Source organism: Entelurus aequoreus, linkage group LG10 (assembly GCF_033978785.1).
Source record: "Entelurus aequoreus isolate RoL-2023_Sb linkage group LG10, RoL_Eaeq_v1.1, whole genome shotgun sequence".
NCBI classification, from domain to species: domain Eukaryota; kingdom Metazoa; phylum Chordata; class Actinopteri; order Syngnathiformes; family Syngnathidae; genus Entelurus; species Entelurus aequoreus.
In genome coordinates this window covers 60506120-60529157 of record NC_084740.1, presented here as the reverse complement: position 1 = coordinate 60529157, position 23038 = coordinate 60506120, and the positions used below count along the sequence as shown (strand labels likewise).

At 39.6% G+C, this 23038-nt stretch overlaps 1 protein-coding gene across 4 annotated transcripts in view; it reads left to right on the top strand.

Moving 5' to 3' along the window:
- scaper (S-phase cyclin A-associated protein in the ER) overlaps positions 1-23038 on the top strand; it is a 148997-nt gene that overhangs the window by 41627 nt on the left and 84332 nt on the right. For all 4 annotated transcript variants that reach the window (XM_062061329.1, XM_062061331.1, XM_062061328.1 and 1 more), the window contains 6 exons: positions 1462-1617; positions 1704-1846; positions 4723-4804; positions 4889-5041; positions 9368-9475; positions 18671-18807. In XM_062061329.1, coding sequence (XP_061917313.1) covers positions 1462-1617; positions 1704-1846; positions 4723-4804; positions 4889-5041; positions 9368-9475; positions 18671-18807 — 779 coding nt within the window. The remainder of the gene's footprint in view (positions 1-1461; positions 1618-1703; positions 1847-4722; positions 4805-4888; positions 5042-9367; positions 9476-18670; positions 18808-23038) is intronic.

Here is a 23038-nt window from a genome sequence, read left to right as displayed (position 1 = left end):
CAGGCGGTACTGCATCACAAAGCGACATCAGTGTGTAAAGGATATCACCACATGGGCTCAGGAACACTTCAGAAAACCACTGTCAGAAACTACAGTTAGTTGCTACATCTCTAAGTGCAAGTTAAAACTCTAATAGGCAAAGCCAAAGCCATTTATCAACAACACCCAGAAACGCTGCCGGCTTCACTAGGCCCGAGCTCATCTAAGATGGACTGATGCAAAGTGGAAAAGTGTTCTGTGGTCTGACGAGTCCACATTTCACATTGTTTTTGAAAAATGTGGACGTCGTGTCCTCCGGAACCAAGAGGAAAAGAACCATCCGGATTGTTACAGACACAAAGTGTAAAAGCCAGCATTCGTGATGGTATGGGGGTGTATTAGTGCCCAAGGCATGGGTAACTTACACTTCTGTGAAGGCACCGTTAATTGTTATTTTGTTATTTTCATTTATTATGCGCGCCCCAACCAACTGTTACATCAGCCCGAGTGGAGAAACAAAAAAAAAACAGAAACAGAGACTGAGACACACAAAGGAATCTAAACTAAACATTTAAGACTCAAAATGAACACACAAATCAAAAGTAATCTGCGGTAAAGAGGTGAGTTTTAAGCTGTGCTCTAAAAGAGTCCAGAGTGGTGGCGGACTTAATATTCAGAGGGAGCTTATTCCATAGCCTAGGTGCCATCACTGAGAAAGCATGGTCTCCCTTTGTCACTAGGTTTGACCGTGGGACCTTCAGGGTCATCTGGTTGTCCGATCTAAGGCAACGACCAAGCCTGGACCTGGTGGGTTGGTCCAGGAGATCTTTAATGTAAGTTAATGCTGAAAGGTACATACAGCTTTTGGAGCAACATATGTTGCCATCCAGGCAACGTTATCATGGACGCCCCTGCTTATTTCAGCAAGACAATGCCAAGCCACGTGTTAATGAAAGAGTGTGGGTACTAGACTGGCCTGCCTGTAGTCCAGACCTGTCTCCCATTGAAAATGTGTGGCGCATTATGAAGCCTAAAATAGCATAACAGAGACCCCCGGACTGTTGAACAACTTAAGCTGTACATCAAGCATGAATGGGAAAGAATTCCACTTCAAAAATGTGTCTCCTCAGTTCCCAAACCTTTACTGAGTGTTGTTAAAAGGAAAGGCCATGTAACACAGTGGTAAAAATGCCCCTGTGACAACTTATTTGCAATGTGTTTCTGCCATTAAATTCTAAATTAATGATTATTTGCAAAAAATATCAAGTTTCTAAGTGTGAACATGAAATATCTTGTCTTTGCAGTCTATTCAATTCAATATAAGTTGAAAAGGATTAGCAAATCATTGTATTCTCTTTTTATTTACCATTTACACAACATGACAACTTCACTGCTTTTGGGTTTTGTACAATACAAACAGGCACACCTCCACGTTTCCCTGACATTGTATTTGTGTACTTTTTCATCTCATGTTGCACCTAGGTCAACGAAATAGCATTCATCAACACTCTAGAAGCACAGAACAAGAGACACGACGCCTTGGCGAAGTTAAATGAATATGAGCAACGCCTCAATGAGCTTCAAGAGGAGAGGCAGAGGAGACAAGAGGAGAAGCAGGCGAGGGATGAAGCTGTGCAGGTGCAAGCAAAAACTGTTTCTTTACATATCGTTTGATTTTGATTTACCCTAATGCAAGTCACTCTACTTCTTCTTACCTTTGGCAGGAACGCAAGCGAGCACTTGAAGCAGAGCGTCAGGCACGTTTGGAGGAGCTTTTAATGCGGCGCAAGGAGCAGGAGGCTCGAATCGAACAGCAGCGGCAGGAAAAAGAGAAAGCAAGAGAAGATGCAGCAAGGGAGAGAGCCAGGTTAGTAGTTTTACCTAGCATAACACCACATGCGTATATATCACATGTACACTAGTCGTGTACGGCATACCAGTACTAGTACAGTATCGCGGTACTCAGTGGCCTAGGTAGGTTGTGAGTTCAAACCCTGGCCGAGTCATACCAAAGACTATAAAAATGGGAGCCATTACCTCCCTGCTTGGCACTCAGCATCAAGGGTTGGAATTGGGGGTTAAATCACCAAAAATGATTCCCGGGCGCGGCCACCGCTGCTGCTCACTGCTCCCCTTACCTCCCAGGGGGTGATCAAGGGTGATGGGTCAAATGCAGAGAATAATTTCGCTACACCTAGTGTGTGTGTGACTATCATTGGTACTTTAACTAATGAATCAAAAACTGTACTATACTCCGTTTGAAAAGACATTGCTGGTTTTACGAGCAGAGGAGCATGTTCGGCAGCGCGCACACACAGAGTACTTACAAGCAGACACAGCGTGTAGACAGAAAAGGGAGAATGGACGCATTTTGGCTTTAAAACTAAAGGTAAAGGTGAAGTTATAACACTGAAACACCCTCAGGAAGAGGTGCTTTAAGACATGGCTAGCTAGCTAGCGGCTAATGTCCATCCGCAATCAGCAGTGTTTTAGCTACTTCTAAATCACTAATCCTGGCCTCCCTGGTGGCAAATAAAGTAAGTTTAAAGTGATTTCCAGCATGGAACTGTCATAGGATGCCACCTGTGCAACAAATCCAGCCGTGAAATTTCCACGCTCCTAAATATTCCAAAACTCAACTGTCGGCTTTATTTTAAAAAAATTTAGAAGTTTGGGAACAACAGCAACTCAGCCACGTAAACTGACAGAGAGGGGACAGCAGATGCCGGAGCGCATAATCCAAAGAGGTGGACGGCTTTCTGCACAGTCAGTTGCTACAGAGCTCCAAACTTCATGTGACCTTCCAATTAGCCCACATACAGTACCAGGCATGTGATTTTTCCGTCTAAAGTCGGAATTCCGTCTTTTTTAATCTCGGTGGGAAAAAAAAAAAATCTCCCGTTTTTCCGTTTTTTTTCCTGACCCTAAATCAAGATTCGAGACGTAGTTTATATTACGCCGTAGTTGATTGGTCGATATGTTCCTTGTGACCAATCAGGACATCTTTTATGAATGATGACATTAATAACGTCATCATTCATAATGGTTATTACGGCCATTTTCCATATGTAAACGATGTCGGTTCTCGAGAGAAAGGACGCTTTACGAGTAAAAGAAATTGATAAACATGTCAAAAATAAGTTTCGATGGGACTGGATGGAAAGGGAAATCACTGATACTGTTGGGAAGAAGAAAGTTACGACTTTGTTCGGTGATTTTATTCGGAAAATCGATCGTCCCGGAAAGGTTTTGTGCACGTGGTGTCATGATAATATTGACTATGGATCACGAGGTTTCAAGGCTTTGGAAGTACATGCGAAACGCCAAAAACATATGAAACAACTTGAAGCAAGGAAAACAAACTTTTCACTAGCTGGTACTTTTGGACGTCAACCGAAAGTGAGCAAACCTTACGGACTTCATCCTTTGTTTACATCGACAACTGCCGTAGACATGGAGAGGAAAGATCCACCCAAACAACCCCCTTCAGTTGCAGACAGGGTTGTTAATAATGAGGGAAGCTAAAAAATATTTGCTTGCGAAATACGCACGTTTTTTTTTATATTAACCAATTATTGCTTAGCGAAATATAAATGGGTTTTTCTAAAAATAAAAAGCCACATGAAAATATATTATGAAATTACAGAAATTCAAAGAGTCGCATTATTGATTCCAGTTAACAATTTATTTGAAATAAATTTGCATATAATACTATTTTGTAATATTAAGTTCTTATGTAGTCTGTTGAAACTATTGTCAGTGGTGTAACAATCTTGAAGGTAAATATTTTCACACTTGTTTCATGCAATATGTCAGTGTACTCACATTATTATTATTTCCTAATTTCAAATATGAGTAAACAATACTAAACATGTTTAATTATTTTCATAAATGTATATGCTATTTTAGCGAAAAGAATGAAATGTTTACATTACATTACATGAACTGAAGTAATGTGGTAATACTGTAAATAAAGTGTAGATAATAACACTGATCAATGTGACACCTGTGGATGTGAAATGGACACAAGATGTAAATATTAGTGACTAAATACTGTTGGGACTGAACCATATACAGTGATTCATTAGGATCATTGGGTTATGCATGTTCTATTAATGATGTTTTCATGTCTTTAAACACTAAAATATTTTCTTCAAATGGTGCTGTCTTTGTTAATTTTAGCATGTTAAATTGGTGAAAAACCAGGAGCTTCGGGGGGCGTTGCCCCTCTGTCCCCCCACCAGGGCACCGCCCTGGACCTGGCTGGGGGCCTTCGTCCGCCAGACCCCCGGAAGTTTTTTCAGTCTTTTTCATTGTGGTCAAATCACATGCCTGTACAGTACGCAGAGAGCTTCAGGGAATGAGTTTCCATGGCCGAGCAGCTATCTAAGCCATACATCACCAATAATAAAAAAAATTGTGGTCCCCTTTATTTAGAAAAGTCAAATAGACATGCACTTGGGGATAGGTTGATTGGCAACACTAAAATTGGCCCTAGTGTGTGAATGTGAGTGTGAATGTTGTCTGTCTATCTGTGTTGGCCCTGCGATGAGGTGGCGACTTGTCCAGGGTGTACCCCGCCTTCCGACCGATTGTAGCTGAGATAGGCTCCAGCGACCCCGAAGGGAATAAGCGGTAGAAAATGGATGGATGGAAATATCTAAATACATTTTGGTACCGGTTCCAAAATTTTGGTACCGAGACAACCCTAATGTACACATATTTTCCGGGTTGTGTCTGAAGAGACCGAGAGGAGCGTCTGGCGGCGCTGAGTGCAGCTCAGCAGGAGGCCATGGAAGAGTTGCAGAAGAAAATCCAAATGAAGGTAAGTTTGTACACTTCCACAATAGACACCACAAGCCTCCCTGTTTCTCATACGACCCCTCACTTTCTGTTTGCATTTCCACAGCACGACGAGAGCAGCCGCAGGCATATGGAGCAAATCGAGCAGAGGAAGGAGAAGGCGGCTGAGCTCAGCAGCGGCCGGCACGCAAACACAGACTACGCCCCCAAGCTGACGCCATACGAACGCAAGAAGCAGTGCTCACTTTGCGGCGTTGTGGTAGGTGCATTGAACTTTGAGTAAATACTACCTTTTTATTTACAATCTATATCTTTAATTATCCTTGTATTGGAACCTTTTCTCTCAAGTTTCATACAACCACATTTAATATGTGAAGAAGCTTGGCTGGCTACCATGGCAACAATCGTGGAGCATCTTGACATGTGAAACCAGCGCCAACTAAACAAAGGGCTCGGAGTGAATTTTGTTGAACTGACGAATGACCTTTGTGTAACATCTGACACAAGGGATCATGAGAGAGTCAACAGGAAAAAGCACTCAATTTAATGACCAAAGACACAAAGTATCATAAACCAAAGTGTAGTCCACAGACTGGTACACCTGCTCTTTAGTCTAGCCAGACTTTACTTGTAAGTGTAGATAGACCCAGTCTTCTTTACTTGAAACAAAGAACACTATCATTGCTTTGTTCAAGATTTAATTTAAGTCACAATTAGTCTTTACTTTATATTAGGTTTGTGCAGTATACCGGTACTATTATAGTATCGCCAAACTAATTAATCATATTCGATACAATATCGCCTCTAAAAAGTACCGGTCCCCCCGGCCCCTCCATTTTTTTAGCGGGCATGACGGCGCGTCGTCATCACATCATGACATTGATGGTTTTACGAGCAGAGGAGCATGTTCGGCAGCGCGCACACACAAAGTACTTACAAGCAGACACAGCGTGTAGACAGAAAAGGGAAAATGGCCGCATTTTGCTGTAAAAAGTAAAGATAAAGGTGAAGTTATAACACTGAAACACCCTCAGGAAGAGGTGCTTTAAGACATGGCTAGCTAGTTGGCAGCTTATGTCCATCAGCATTTTGCAGTGTTTTAGCTACTTCTAAATCACTAATCCAGGTCTCCATGGCGACAAATAAAGTAAGTTTCTACACGTATCATTATCACTGGAGGACCAGGAAAAGCTAAACATGCTTCACTACACACCGTAGGAGGATACAATAGCTCACCGGCGTCACAATGTAAACAAACGCCATGGGTGGATCTACACCTGACATCCACTGTAATGATACCAAGTACAAGAGCGTATCTAGTCGATACTACTATGATTACATCGATATTTTTTTAGCTCCACAAAATCTTTTTTAGTATTTTTTAAAATGTGTATTATGTTTAAAAAAGCATGTGTCCACGTCCCTGGACACGTGAGGACTTAAATTATGACCATTGTATGATCCTGTAACTACTTGGCATCAGATCGATACCCAAATTTGTGGTATCATCTAAAGCAAATGTAAAGTATCCAAAGAAGAGAAGAATAAGTGATTATTACGTTTGAACAGAAGTGTAGATAGAACATGTTGAAACAGAAAATAATCAGATATTAACAGTAAATGAACAAGTGGATTAATAATTAATTTTCTACCTCTTGTCCTTCATAATTTTGACAAAATACTAGAATGATAAATGACACAATATGTTACTGTGAGTGAATTATATTTATATAGCGCTTTTCTCTAGTGACTCAAAGCGCTTTACATAGTGAAACCCAATATCTAAGTTACATTTAAACCAGTGCATATGTCAGCAGACTAATTAGGAGTCTTTGTTTGTTTACTTACTACTAAAAGACAAGTTGTCTTGTATGTTCACTATTTTATTTAAGGACTGAATTGCAATAATAAACATATGTTTAATGTACCCTAAGATTTTTTAATGCCATTTTTTGTGGTCCCCTTTATTTAGAAAAGTATCGACATACATTTTGGTACCGGTACCAAAATATTGGTATCGGGACAACCCTATAGGGCTGTCAAAACAAACTATATAATTGTGTGAAAATGTTTGTACTGTAGCCAATCCGCATCATGGTAAGCCACACCTCTCTGTTATGAAAGAAGAACTGTCACGTCCTGCTATGACTTGGTTTGACTTACCCCAGCATGCAAGGACATGGTTGCTTGTAAGATCAATAAAGTCTTTAATAATGAATAATCTGCTCACACAACGCAGAAGGGACAAAAAAGTCACAAAGGGGGGAGCCATGCAAAGAGCTAACTAAATAAGGCACAAAGTAGAAATAGCTAGAAGCAGACAAACAAAATTACCGTATTTTTTGGGCCATAGGGCGCACCGGATTATGAGGCGCACTGCCGATGAGCAGGTCTATTCATACAAAAGGCGCACCGGATTATAGAGCGCATTAAAGGGGTCATATTATGATTTATTTCTAAATGTAAAAGACTTCCTTGTGGTCTACATAACATGTAATGGTGGTTCTTTGCTCAAAATGTTGCATAGATGATGTTTTACACATCATCTTCAAGTCGCTTTCTGACAGTCTCTTCAGGATGTGCCGTTTTGTGGGCGGTCTTATTTACGTGCCTCCACTTCGACAGCGTCTTCTCCTCGTCATCTTTGTTGTAGCGGTGTGTGTGCAGAAAACATCGCACAGGGCGATGTGATGCGTCTAGTGCAGTAGCCTTGGAGTAGTAGTACCTGTAGTTAGTGCATGCTGCATGCCGCTTTTGCTTGCTATGCTGCATGTTGCTTCTGCCTGATACTTATTGCTTTCAGCTAGTGCCGCCGGCTAGCCCTCTGTCTCAGAGGGCGAAAAGAGGAGCCGAGTGCATAAGCCTCCTCAGCCGGTACATAGCCTCTCCTTTGTCAAGACTCGTACATGCCTCCTCGTGGCCACACACGGTAACTGGAACCTCGCGGTTCCAGGCTAAGTTGTACGGGATCTCGGAGCAGCAGGGGGCCCCAGAGACGGGGCATGCAGGCCCACCGGTGTGTGGACATGCCCTGGTGCCCAGTCAACCCCTGTCCCAGCTATGGGTAAATAACCCCAGCTATGGGCGAATAGTGAAAACCGCCTCAACGGTGGACCAGGCGGAAGATGGCGGCAGCGGAATGCACCACAACGGCTGGGAAGGCGGATGAAGGCTGCAGCAAAGACGGGTCCCCAGTCGTCTTGGTTTCCATGCCACTGGACCCTGGCCCGCTCAATGCCAAGGACTGTGTGGTGGCTGACCGTGCACCAGTCTCCCCACATTAAAAGATTCCACGCACAGGCGTCCTCCATATAGGGAATCCACCCTAAGACCCTACGGAGGACAGTCATACTCGTTTCGAGTGACCGCCGACGAGCGGTGTAGCGTGCAAGGACTGGGACGGGAGTGGAAGAAGTGTGAAAAGATGGAGCTAATTGTTTTAATGACGTTCAGACTTTACTTCAATCAATAACGGAGCAGCATCTCCTCATCCGTGGCTCACTAGTGCAAAAACAACGCCCGAAATGTGTCCTGTGAAAAACCGTCCAACCAGAACTCTGTAATAACTAAAGTTCCTTGGGTGAATAATGTAAACTCACTACACCGGTAGGTTTTAGTGCTTTTATGGCGAGTTTACTGACAGACATAAGTAAGAACTTTACACTACTTTATATTAGAAATGGCAACAGCGGAGGATGAATGTCCCATAACAAGAAGATAGAGAAAAAGAAGAAGCTTATCAACTACGGTGTCGGCACGGACTACAAGGGCGGATTCGCGTAATTTTTCAAGACTTATGCAGATCCCAAATACATATCAGCAGGTACCAGAAGGTAAGAAAAGTTTCCTTTGCATAATATTGTGAAACAAAACGCCAGATAATGTCTTACCTTATACACACCATAATAATACTCTTATGTTGAAACACAGTACAATCCATCAAGCGGTGTGGCTTCATAGCTCACCAAAGTCCTACTAAAACATATTGATAGATTTTTGAGCGCCGTGTGTAATGTTCTATATCTTCAATGGAACATATAACATTTTGGTGTTGTTTACTTGAGTCATATTGCAGTCTACACATATCTCTTATGTGTGATTGCCATCTACTGGTCACACTTATCATTTCACCATGTACCAAATAAAATAGCTTCGAGGTTGGTAAGCACAACCAGAATTATTCCGTACATTAGGCGCACCGAGTTAAGGCGCACTGTCGAGTTTTGAGAAATCAAAAGGATTTTAAGTGCGCCTTGTAGCCTGAAAAATACGGTAATCATGATCCATTTGAGAATTTTGGTCAATCAAGTTAAATATGTTATTCATTTGATGGCCTTACTTTATGTACTTGTTGCGATGATAAATGCAAATTTAAATCCATCTTTTTCTAGGCTTGTGTAGCAAACCTATTTAGTTTTCCTTTCTCTCAGAGGTTGACTGGTGGCAGGTCGTGTCCTATTGGCAAAAAAAAACCAAGTGGTATATAATTTCACCAGCATCCCGTGGGGCTCTGATGACCCTTTCCTGCCTCGGTCTCCATTGTGTCCTCGGCAGTGACCTCTGACCACTGTGTTTGTGTTTGCAGATCACCTCAGAGGTGCACCTGTTCAGCCACACCAAGGGCAAGAGGCACCAACAGGCCGTGCGAGACAGCAGCAGCATCCAGGGACGGGAGCTGTCCGACGAGGAAGTGGTGCGTATCATCTCGCCGACGGCACACACGCTTATTCTCCTAAACAATACCTCCCAGGTCCCGCTTGTGTTGTGTAAAAAGGACAAAGGCGCCCGACAACCAGTGCGATTATTGTTTGTGCGTCTCCCCTCACGCACCACCGTGGTCGGTTTTTGGCTTTGTGTGATTGCAAATGGGCCTTGAAGTGTACACAGTCAGGGTTCAGTGCCCCAGTGGAGGGGTGACATCACTTTGTTGTCACACTGCTTTTTCTTTTTTTCCTCTGCCCATTGAGTGCTTCCATGGGAAGGCAGCCCGTTAGTGCAAGGTAGCCTCTCAGGCTGCAATATGAGATTGGCTTTTCAGCCGTGCTCATTGTGAGGCTGACAACTGTTGGTGCTATACGCAGCACCTTTGGCCCCCGTAGCTCTTTCATTCATAGCTTCCCTCCCCTCTCCCTTCAGAAAATAATTGATATACTTCTTCTCAACTGCTTCCTTTCTAAACGCAAGTCAGTTTGTCCTACCTGACAGCACAATCAATATTAAAGCACAGGAGAATTAGAACCAGGTAGATCACTAAAAATGTCTACAAATACAATGTCATTTCTCTTTTTTACTAGATAGGTGGAGGCCACAACATTCAAGCAAAAAGTAACAGATTATAATTATCAAATCAAGATACTGTACATTAAAAAAAAAAGTAAATAAAATAATGTGTGCAATAAAGTAAACAAATATACATAAAGTCATTATCATCATCATTTTTCATCATCATTTCTTTTTATTCCTTTCATGAAAATGCATACCGTATTTTTCGGACTATAAGTCGCAGTTTGTTTTCATAGTTTGGCCGGGGGTGCGACTTACACTCAGGAGCGACTTATGTGTGAAATGATTAACACATTAGCGTCAAATATCAAATAATATTATTGATGTCATTCACGTAAGAGACTAGACGTATAAGATTTCATGGGATTTAGCGATTAGGAGTGACAGATTGTTTGGTAAACGTATAGCATGTTCTATATGTTATAGTTATTTGAATGACTCTTACCATAATATGTTACGTTAACATACCAGTTGGTTATTTATGCCTCATATAACGTACACTTATTCAGCCTGTTGTTCACTATTCTTGATTTATTTTAAATTGCCTTTCAAATGTCTATTCTTGGTGTTGGCTTTTATCAAATACATTTCCCCCAAAAATGCGACTTATACTCCAGTGCGACTTATATATGTTTTTTTCCTTCTTTGTTATGCATTTTCGGCCGGTGCGACTTATACTCCGAAAAATACAGTATATACAAGCCATGTACATTTGAAACTTTCATTGTTTTTTTTGTTTCTTAGAAGAAGAAGAACCATGATAAACTTTCTAAATTTATTTCATCCATCCATTCATTTTGTAGATAATCTTATTTATCTCACCATATGAAATATAACTTACTTCACTAATTATTATGCAATTATTTTTAATGTTATTACTTATGGAGTATATTGTGAATAAATTGAAAACAGAAAGTGAACAAAAGTGTTAGCAACTGCTATGTAAAGGAAAAGGGGTAGGACTAAATAAGCTCTGCTTCTTCCTACCCCTTTTCCAACATGTTGAATAGAGAAACTGGAAATTGTGATGCATCATGTTGTATGCATGCATGTGTGATGTGTCATGTTGTATGCATGCATGTGTGATGCATCATGTTGTATGCATGCATGTGTGATGCATCATGTTGTATGCATGCATGTGTGATGTATCATGTTGTATGCATGCATGTGTGATGTATCATGTTGTATGCATGCATGTGTGATGTATCATGTTGTATGCATGCATGTGTGATGCATCATGGTGTATGCATGCATGTGTGATGCATCATGTTTTATGCATGCATGTGTGATGCGTCATGTTGTATGCATGCATGTGTGATGTATCATGTTGTGTACATGCATGAGTGATGTGTCATGTTGTATGCATGCATGTGTGATGCATCATGCTGTATGCATGCATGTGTGATGTATCATGCTGTATGCATGCATGTGTGATGCATCATGTTGTATGCATGCATGTGTGATGCGTCATGTTGTATGCATGCATGTGTGATGTATCATGTTGTATGCATGCATGTGTGATGCATCATGTTGTATGCATGCATGTGTGATGTGTCATGTTGTATGCATGCATGTGTGATGTATCATGTTGTATGCATGCATGAGTGATGTGTCATGTTGTATGCATGCATGAGTGATGTGTCATGTTGTATGCATGCATGAGTGATGTGTCATGTTGTATGCATGCATGTGTGATGTATCGTGTTGTATGCATGCATGTGTGATGTATCATGTTGTATGCATGCATGTGTGATGTATCATGTTGTATGCATGCATGTGTGATGCATCATGTTGTATGCATGCATGTGTGATGCGTCATGTTGTATGCATGCATGTGTGATGCGTCATGTTGTATACATGCATGAGTGATGCGTCATGTTGTATGCATGCATGTGTGATGCATCATGTTGTATGCATGCATGTGTGATGTATCATGTTGTATGCATGCATGTGTGATGTATCGTGGTGTATGCATGCATGTGTGATGCATCATGTTGTATGCATGCATGTGTGATGCGTCATGTTGTATGCATGCATGTGTGATGTGTCATGTTGTATGCATTCATGTGTGATGTATCATGTTGTATGCATGCATGTTGTGATGTATCAAGTTGTATGCATGCCAACTCAACTCCAATACTCTACAATTGAATAGTAAAGTATGTGTACTATTATAATTAGAAAAAGCACTTCCATAAGAATGTATCCAGTATTTACAGTTAGATACCCACTACTAATATTAGCACTTTGTTCTTCATTTAAATGTTTTTTTCCATACCTAAACTGTGACTTATTGTTGCTTAAAACTCTAACTCTTGCTAAGATCTAAACAGAGATTCTGTTTTTGTTTTTTTTACATATTTTCCTACAGTATGTGAAAGTTAATCAAGCTGAATATCTCATAACTTTGTTTCGAGAGCTTTTTGGCATCTTTGCTGGCTATTTATTTAAAATCACATTTGGTCTCCACTATTTCATTCTTAGCACTGCCAAGTACTCCCTCCGTTGCGGCTCCATAACTCTTCCCGCAGTGAAAGATTCTTCATTGAAATGAGGATGGTTAGCTTAACTACGCCGAGGTCAGCGTGTACTTTTCCTCTGTGGGCCGGAAGCAAAAGCACTGTGAATATTATATTCCGTCATTTTCAGAGAGACTGTTGAAATAAAATGTTTTCATTAATTAAATTGTTTTATTTATTTGACAAGGACCGTATAATTAAACATTGCTATTAGAGATGTCCGATAATATCGGTCTGCCGATATTATCGGCCGATAAATGGGTTAAAATGTAATATCGGAAATTATCGGTATAGTTTTTTTTATTATCAGTATCGTTTTTTTTTTTTTTTTGGTTTTTTTTTTGTTTTTTTTTAAATTAAATCCACATAAAAAACATAAGATACACTTACAATTAGTGCACCAAGCCAAAAAACCTCCCTCCCCCATTCACATTCATTCACACAAAAGGGTTGTTTCTTTCTGTTATTAATATTCTGGTTCCTACATTATATATCAATATATATCAATACAGTCTGCAAGGGATGCAGTCCGTAAGCACACATGATTGTGCGTGCTGCTGGTCCACTAATAATACTAACCTTTAACAGTTAATTTTACAAATTTTCATTAATTACTAGTTTCTATGTAACTGTTTTTATATTGTTTTACTTTCTTTTTTATTCAAGAAAATATTTTTAATTTATTTATCTTATTTTATTTGATTCATTTTTTTAAAAAGTACCTTATCTTCACCATACCTGGTTGTCCAAATTAGGCATAATAATGTGTTAATTCCACGACTGTATATATCGGTTGATATCGGTATCGGTTGATATCGGTATCGGTAATTAAAGAGTTGGACAATATCGGCATATCGGATATCGGCAAAAAGCCATTATCGGACATCCCTAATTGCTATCCATAGGTAATGAGAATTAGAATCAGAATCAGATATACTTTAATAATCCCCGAGGGGAAATTTGGATTTTCAGCACAATCCCATTCAAGATCAAACATTACAGGGAGACAGAACAGGATCACTGACGGGTCTGCCAACTTCTGACGCCCCTTACAAAAAAGAACCGATGTCAAAGTACTTAAGACTTCTAGCCACAGGCTAATTTGCAACTCTCGTCCCTGGTTAGGCTTTTTTTTCAAAGTTGAGAAAAGTGAAAAACATATCAGATTAAAAATAATTGACCCCATTTGTGCCATTACTACACCCAGTTCTAGTGCTCACACTTCTGATTTTCCTTAAGCCACTTTTTCAGTTTTGGGGAGAAAAGTTTAATATCGGACTGTGACTTTAACTCCAGTGGCAAAGACTTCCACAGATGTGAGGTCTTCACTGAGAATGCAGACTGACCCAGAGTGGTCCGGCACCTTTTCACTCTGCAGCTCCAGTCTGCACACCTTCACTACTGTACATTTGTATTTCTTTACACATCACACCAGGGGCTAATCCATTAAGACACTTAAAAATAGCTTTTAAAAATGAGAAATGTATTAAATTATCAAAACTCATCATGTTATATTTGTGGGTAATATGGCAGTGATGATGCTTCATTGGTTTTTGGTCAAATATCTTTAGTGTTTGTTTATATAATGACAAGAGGGGCTTCACTACACATTTAAACGTCACATCAAAATGAGACTACAATGATTACCAACAGGGTTGGATGGAATAAAAGTATTATTTTTAAAGGCCTACTAAAATGATTTTTTTAAATTTAAACGGGAATAGCAGATCCATTCTATGTGTCATACTTGATCATTTCGCGATATTGCCATATTTTTGCTGAAAGGATTTAGTAGAGAAAATCGACTATAAAGTTCGCAACTTTTGCTCGCTGATAAAAAAAAAAGCCTTGCCTGTACCGGAAGTAGCGTGACGTCGCAGGAGCTAGTATTCCTCACAATTCCCCGTTGTTTACAATGGAGCAAGAGAGATTCGGACAGAGAAAGTGATGATTACCCCATTAATTTGAGCGAGGATGAAAGATTCGTAGATGAGGAACGTTACAGTGAAGGACTTGAGAGGCAGTGATGGACGTATCTTTTTTCGCTCTGACCGTAACTTAGGTACAAGCTGGCTCATTGGATTCCACACTCTCCTTTTTCTATTGTGGATCACGGATTTGTATTTTAAACCACCTCGGATACTATATCCTCTTGAAAATGAGAGTCGAGAACGCGAAATGGACATTCAGTGCCTTTTATCTCCACGACAATACATCGGCGAAATGCTTTAGCTACGAGCTAACGTGATAGCATCGTGCTTTAACTGCATATAGAAACAAAAAAATAAACCCCTGACTGGAAGGATAGATAGAAAATCAACAATACTATTAAACCGTGGACATGTAAATACACGGTTAATGCTTTCTAGGCTGGCGAAGGTTAACAATGCTGTGCTAACGACGCCATTGAAGCTAACTTAGCAACGGGACCTCACAGAGCTATGCTAAAAACATTAGCTCTCCACCTACGCCAGCCAGCCCTCATTTGCTCATCAACACCCGTGCTCACCTGCGTTCCAGCGATCGGCAGAAGGACGAAGGACTTCACCCGATGCGTTTGGCGGCCCGGAGACGTAGGAAGTCAAGGTGAGGTCGGCGGCTAGCACGGCTAGCGCTCCAACAAAGTCCTCCTGGTTGTGTTGCTGTAGTCCGCTGCTAATACACCGATCCCACCTACAACTGTCTTCTTTGCAGCCTTCATTGTTCATTAAACAAATTGCAAAAGATGTCCAGAATACTGTGGAATTATGAAATGAAAACAGAGCTTTTTGTATAGGATTCTACGGGGTACCATAACTTCCGTTACTCGGACTTCGTCACACGCACACGTCATCATACGGTATGATGACGTTTCAGACGGATATTTCCCGGGAAGTTTTAAATGTCACTTTATAAGTTAACCCGGCCGTATTGGTATGTGTTGCAATGTTAAGATTTCATCATTGATATATAAACTATCAGACTGCGTGGTCGCTAGTAGTGGCTTTCAGTAGGCCTTTAAGGTGATCCCAGTAATATCATTGGCTCTTGTCAGAGACACCATATTAATGGATCATCTTTACACACAGCACTGGTGGCTGGTGGCAAGCTTCCCCAGCAGAGATTGTGAGACAAAAAACTGACATCCAAGAGGAGCCGAATAGTTCTGGATGTCCAGTTGACACTCTTTCGATGGCTCCTATATTGAGAACCTTGCTGAAACATTTAGAGCACCAGCTGAAGCCCCCCTCTTGGCTCCCCTTGCTGTTTTAAAATGTGACACTCAACACCTTTCCAGCAACAAAGTTGCTCTTCTAAAGATGCAAAGAATAGCTATAAACACGGGTGTCAGACTTGTGGTATATGGCATTTCCATGCTGAAAATGTCATCCAAAGTGTCGTTTGATACAGAAAATGTCCTGCGATGGTAAGCCATCCACTGTCCTATCACTTATCATGCAGTAGCCAACATGAAATTCAGCTGTTTGCTCAACGCCGAATGAAAAGCCGACCGCTCAGGCCTTTTGTGAGTGACAAAAGAGGCGCTGGGTGAACATATCCCATAGAATGTGTGTTTGTGTGGGCTGCCTTTTAGGTCTGTGATAGCTCTGTCTGTGCCAGAGAAAGGGAGTGATGTTTAGAGGCGCTCATGTTACTCCCACCACAGGCAATATGCCATATTTGCTGCTTTGTGACAATGGTTTAGTAGTGGACACCTGTCTGTCACCATGTTTGACTGTCTCAAGTATTCCAAGTGCTGTTGAATTTAGTTTTGTAATAATTGTTACCGTATTTGCTAGAAAGTCTACATCAGTCTTTCTCTCTCTCTCTCTCTCTATATATATATATATATATATATATATATATATATATATATATATATATATATATATATACACATATATGTGTGTGTGTGTGTGTACACTACCATTCAAAAGTTTGGGGTCACATTGAAATGTCCTTATTTTTGAAGGAAAAGCACTGTACTTTTCAATGAAGATAACTTTAAACTAGTCTTAACTTTAAAGAAGTACACTCTATACATTGCTAATGTGGTAAATGACTATTCTAGCTGCAAATGTCTGGTTTTTGGTGCAATATCTATAGGTGTATAGAGGCCCATTTCCAGCAACTATCACTCCAGTGTTCTAATGGTACAATGTGTTTGCTCATTGGCTCAGAAGGCTAATTGATGATTAGAAAACCCTTGTGCAATCATGTTCACACATCTGAAAACAGTTTAGCTCGTTACAGAAGCTACAAAACTGACCTTCCTTTGAGCAGATTGAGTTTCTGGAGCATCACATTTGTGGGGTCAATTAAACGCTCAAAATGGCCATAAAAAGAGAACTTTCATCTGAAACTCGACAGTCTATTCTTGTTCTTAGAAATGAAGGCTATTCCACAAAATTGTTTGGGTGACCCCAAACTTTTGAACGGTAGTGTATATATATATATATATGTATATATATATATATTAGGGCTGCAACTAACGATTAATTTGATAATCGATTAATCTGTCGATTATTACTTCGATTAATCGATTAATAATCGGGTAAAATAAACAAACTACATTTCAATCCTTTCCAGTATTTTATTGGGAAAAAAACAGCATACTGGCACCATACTTATTTTGATTATTGTTTCTCAGCTGTTTGTACATGTTGCAGTTTATAAATAAAGGTTTATTTAAAAAAAAAAAAAAAAAAATTGCCTCTGCGCATGCGCGTAGCATATATCCAACGAATCAATGACTAAATTAATCGCCAACTATTTGTATAATCGATTTAATCGATTGTTGTTGCAGCCCTAATAAAAAAAATAATATATATATATATATATATATATATATATATATATATATATATATATATATATATATATATATATATATATATATATATATATATATATATATATATATATTTATTTATATTCATATAATATATATATTTATATTCATATAATATATATATGCATGTATATATATATATATATTTCCAGTATGATATATTTTGGATGAAATATATTTTGGAAGCATTATTAAGAGTTCCATTAGGTGAGTGGCTAGAGTTCTCTATAGCCTCTCAGAGAGATTACTGAGCAGCTGCTTCCAATGTGAAGTGACATCTATGGTTATGAGTCAACATCTTGTATGAAGGAAGCAGGGAAAAAACAAAAGTAGACTTCAGCCGAGGCTTAAACACTTGTCAACTTCAATATCTGTGGTATAGATATCACACTACAAACGTCTTTGTTCTCTCAAATCCAAAATAAATTGATTGGGATTGGCTTGTACTGTATGCTGTTAGGCGTCACAAATTTGGATCAAATTCTGAAAAATATTGGTTTACCGTTGCCGTTTTTAACTCAGGATGGTAGTAATGGGAAAACTGATTTGGCCGTTTGTGTGAAATTTATTTTTCATGAATCATGTTTTGAGGCCAAATGGAATGCACTATTTGCCTGCATACAGCACAGGTGCTATTTATTCAGTCTCAAGTGGTTTTGCTGTTGCTGGATTTTTTTCTTCATTGCAGATCATTTTATTTCACGTCTTTAACTCCGCCAGTAATATCTGTTTGTGCTCTATTTAGCCAGCAGGTGTAACCAAAGACTATGACAATCCCACACACATGTTTAGTTTGACTTCTTAATTATATGGGAGGTCATCCTATACTCTGGTGTGCGCAGGATCATTGGCAAATTAGTTTCTTGCACATGCATGGTGTCATTCAAATTGTGCTCCAAACAGTCCATCTCTTGGTGGAAATATGAAAATAGTCTTGACATTTGCAAGACACAAAGTAAAACCTCCAGCCCTATGGCATGTCCGTGGGAGGGAGTGGGTTCAAAAGAGTGTGGAGGTAATTATAGGATACAGTGTGTTGGGGCTTATACATTTACTAGGATTATATTCGCGACTCTATTTCCATAGCAATCAGTCAAATAACTTGTCAGGTGTCATATTTAGTTGTTTTTTCTTGACAATTTAATTGACACTGTAAAATAAATCATCTCGGCGTTATAGCACAGTGCAAAACGATGAGACACGCTATAGTTAAATTGCTTGTTATAATCCAAAGTACGACATGTGTTTTCTTTAGGAGCACCTTTCTTTGAAGAAATACATTGTGGACATCATGACGGATGGCTCGGTTTCTTCTGAAAGCATAAAGGACGGGGAGGAGAAGCAAAAGGCCCGCAAGAAGGCAAAGAAACTCCGTGCCAGGATGAACTCCAGGTCAGTATTATTTTCCATTTGTCAGTTCGTTGTTTTTGTATCTATCCTCACCATCTTCTTCCTACAAGGGCTGTTTGCAACTTGCTCTAATAAATAAAATATAAAAAGAACGCCACCGGCTAGCTTATTTTACCATTAGTTTACCAGGTTAAAATGAAAACTCATTAAACACATTTGGATTTTCTTATTGCACTCAAATAACTAATTACATATAGTCTGCCATAATCTAGGACTAAGTTAAAATAGAATAGAAAGTTTTAATGACATTGTATTAAATGCTTCATGATTTATATTTGCCACTCTTGGTCTGGCTTTAAGACAATCATTAGTAAATACTAAAAACAATACTATGGCTGAAAGTAAACAGCTAAGACATGTAGCAGGTAAAACACACATTGTTAAAGATCCATCCATCCATCCATTTTCTACCACAAATTGTAGGAATTTGTAGCAAAATTCCGTCATTTTACAAGCATTAGCTTACGCTACGTGGGCGGTTTTGACTGCACTAATATTTGGCAACAAACCAACCAGCTGTCTGCACGTCTACGTATCTGTATGTGCACAGCAGGGGAGCTAGTTAACTACATTACCTGTCGGTCTGACTGCTTGTTATTTCATTGTTTAGTTTAAAGCAAGGGTTTAAACTGCTTCGGCGAGGCATGTTTTAAAGCAGCAGCGCTTCCGTGTTTAAAGCATCACCTATATCGATAGTTTTGAAGCCCAAATACCTCCATATTGCGCGTCACTAGGGATGATACTCGAAACCGGTTTTCCCGGTTGTTCGATAAGAAAAGAACCGAGTCCTCGGACTCGAATCCCTTTTTGAGAACCGGTACCCGTTATCGAGACCACTATAGTAAAGAAAAAGAGTTGGTTCTTTATTCGAATCCCTCGGAACGAATCCCGTCCCGACCACAATGCCCCTTGAGACATCACAAGAATTTACGTCACGTAGCTCAGTCATTAGGCGCAGATAGGGAAAGCAGTTAAAAACGATGGAATAATGAAGTTCAAAACAAAAGTTATAATACAATGAATAACTTTACTGAGAGATTTGAGCAGAGTACAAACACATGACGAACACTTTTACGACCAACCGGAAACATAGCAACCAGGCTAGCAACACACCTCCTTTACGGCAGCTGTCACAACATTCTTAAAGCAACCGCAGCACATACATTTATATATAACATATATGACATCTCCCTTTTTTAACTTTTGTTTTTCTTTCCTTGTAAACAAAACAAAATCACACTGTATATGTGTTGTCTGTCTAATTATAAATAATGCAGACGAGGCGTGTTGGCTGAGTTCTTGACGTTTACTTTCACGGGTGACGACATGCAACAACACTTTTCGGGGCTACCGCGCATGCTCTTCACTCCCGTTGCATGCTGGGTAGTGTAGTTGTTATATTCCCTAGTTCATAACATCACATATTTCCCCCTATAAAGAAAGATTTTAACTCAATAAAGTGTATTTCTTTTTTTAGCTTTAACTTTTCATTTTTTAGCATTGTAACCACATTTGCAAACAACTTTTCTCTTCATAGAATTTTCTTTCAATAAAGAGCTAAAGTGCAAAAATGTCAAAGCATCATAACAAACAGTTATGTCAAATAGCAGCAGAAGTGCACTTTTTGGAGAGCTGTATTATTTCCAGTTTTGTGCCCAAGGGACTTATTTTATTTAACACTATATTATTATTTATACACCTATAGTGATCACAGAGACAGGTTGTTTTTGTGTTACTGTATATATTTGTTTTTCTGAAAAATCCCACTTAATATACTTTGGGTAACAACAGTCAATATTTATTTTTTTAATTTTACTTTTTAGGGGGGGTAACAGTCAATATTTATTTATTTATTAGATTTTATTTTTTTCTTATATAATAAAAGTGAGCTTTTGTTATACCAAATATTGTGTGTTTTTTTCCATATACAACAACCTATCTGGACTCGATAAGAGAATCGATAAGGAATCGGTTCGATAAGAGGATTCGATAATAGGCTCGAACTCGATAATTTGTTATCAATCATCATCCCTACGCGTCACGCACCATCTTTATTAACCAGTAGAACTGGTTTTTTTTGCCATTCTTTCCCTAAGCACTGTTTCTTCTTGTATGCGCTTTGTGTGCGTGTGCGTGCTGACACACTCAACATCATGAGCCTCAGCTCTGTACGTCACCACCGCACGGCAGCATGCAGATGAAAAAAAAAAAAAGAAGAGTACCAGTATTTTTCAAAGGCAGTATAGTATAGTTTTTAATCCATAAGTACCACGGTACTTTTTTAGTATCGGTATACCGTACAACCCTATTATGCTTACAATACTTTAGAAAGTTGTTAGTTGTGTAAAGGTTGCAAACAGCCACTTCTAAGAAACACAAACAGCAAAAGTGTTCCAGGATTTTTGGCCAAGGTAGAAGGCACAGGGTACTTTTTGTGGATCCTGACTGTCCACAAGGTAACATTAATGACCGTAATTTACGGCCACTTTTAATGATTGCACAGCAAACCTGCAAATCGGTCCCTCGGGCCTGACACTCCACCTGTAAAGAGGTTTTCTCCAAATTGCTGCCATGCCCTTGCCTAAGTCGTTGTCTGGATAGGATGCATGTTAAAGTATGTATGAGCCCTTCCTATTTTTCGTCTTTGCAGTTATTGATTTTTAAATGCAATATCAATCAATACTAATCAACAAATAGGTTACATTGCTGTGTGTCAGGACCTGGTCCTGAGCTCACTCAATTCAACTGGCCCTCAAAACAGGGAGACAGTGACAGAGGGGTTGCTTTGTCTTTTCCTTTACATGATGGCAGACATTTTGGTCAGTGGATGACATAGGACTATTGCAGTTAAAGAAACAACTTTTTTGGACTCTCACTATTATGTTAGATCCACTAAGGACTGGACTCTCACACTATTATGTTAGATCCACTATGGACTGGACTCTCACTATTATGTTAGATCCACTATGGACTGGACTCTCACACTATTATGTTAGATCCACTATGGACTGGACTCTCACACTATTATGTTAGATCCACTATGGACTGGACTCTCACACTATTATGTTAGATCCACTATGGACTGGACTCTCACTATTATGTTAGATCCACTATGGACTGGACTCTCACACTATTATGTTAGATCCACTATTGACTGGACTCTCACTATTATGTTAGATCCACTATGGACTGGACTCTCACTATTATGTTAGATCCACTATGGACTGGACTCTCACACTATTATGTTAGATCCACTATGGACTGGACTCTCACACTATTATGTTAGATCCACTAAGGACTGGACTCTCACACTATTATGTTAGATCCACTATGGACTGGACTCTCACTATTATGTTAGATCCACTATGGACTGGACTCTCACTATTATGTTAGATCCACTATGGACTGGACTCTCACACTATTATGTTAGATCCACTATGGACTGGACTCTCACACTATTATGTTAGATCCACTATGGACTGGACTCTCACACTATTATGTTAGATCCACTATGGACTGGACTCTCACTATTATGTTAGATCCACTATGGACTGGACTCTCACACTATTATGTTAGATCCACTATGGACTGGACTCTCACACTATTATGTTAGATCCACTATGGACTGGACTCTCACACTATTATGTTAGATCCACTATGGACTGGACTCTCACACTATTATGTTAGATCCACTATGGACTGGACTCTCACTATTATGTTAGATCCACTATGGACTGGACTCTCACACTATTATGTTAGATCCACTATGGACTGGACTCTCACAATATTATGTTAGATCCACTATGGACTGGACTCTCACTATTATGTTAGATCCACTATGGACTGGACTCTCACACTATTATGTTAGATCCACTATTGACGGGACTCTCACTATTATGTCAGATCCACTATGGACTGGACTCTCACACTATTATGTTAGATCCACTATGGACTGGACTCTCACACTATTATGTTAGATCCACTAAGGACTGGACTCTCACACTATTATGTTAGATCCACTATGGACTGGACTCTCACTATTATGTTAGATCCACTATGGACTGGACTCTCACACTATTATGTTAGATCCACTATGGACTGGACTCTCACATTATTATGTTAGATCCACTATGGACTGGACTCTCACACTATTATGTTAGATCCACTAAGGACTGGACTCTCACACTATTATGTTAGATCCACTATGGACTGG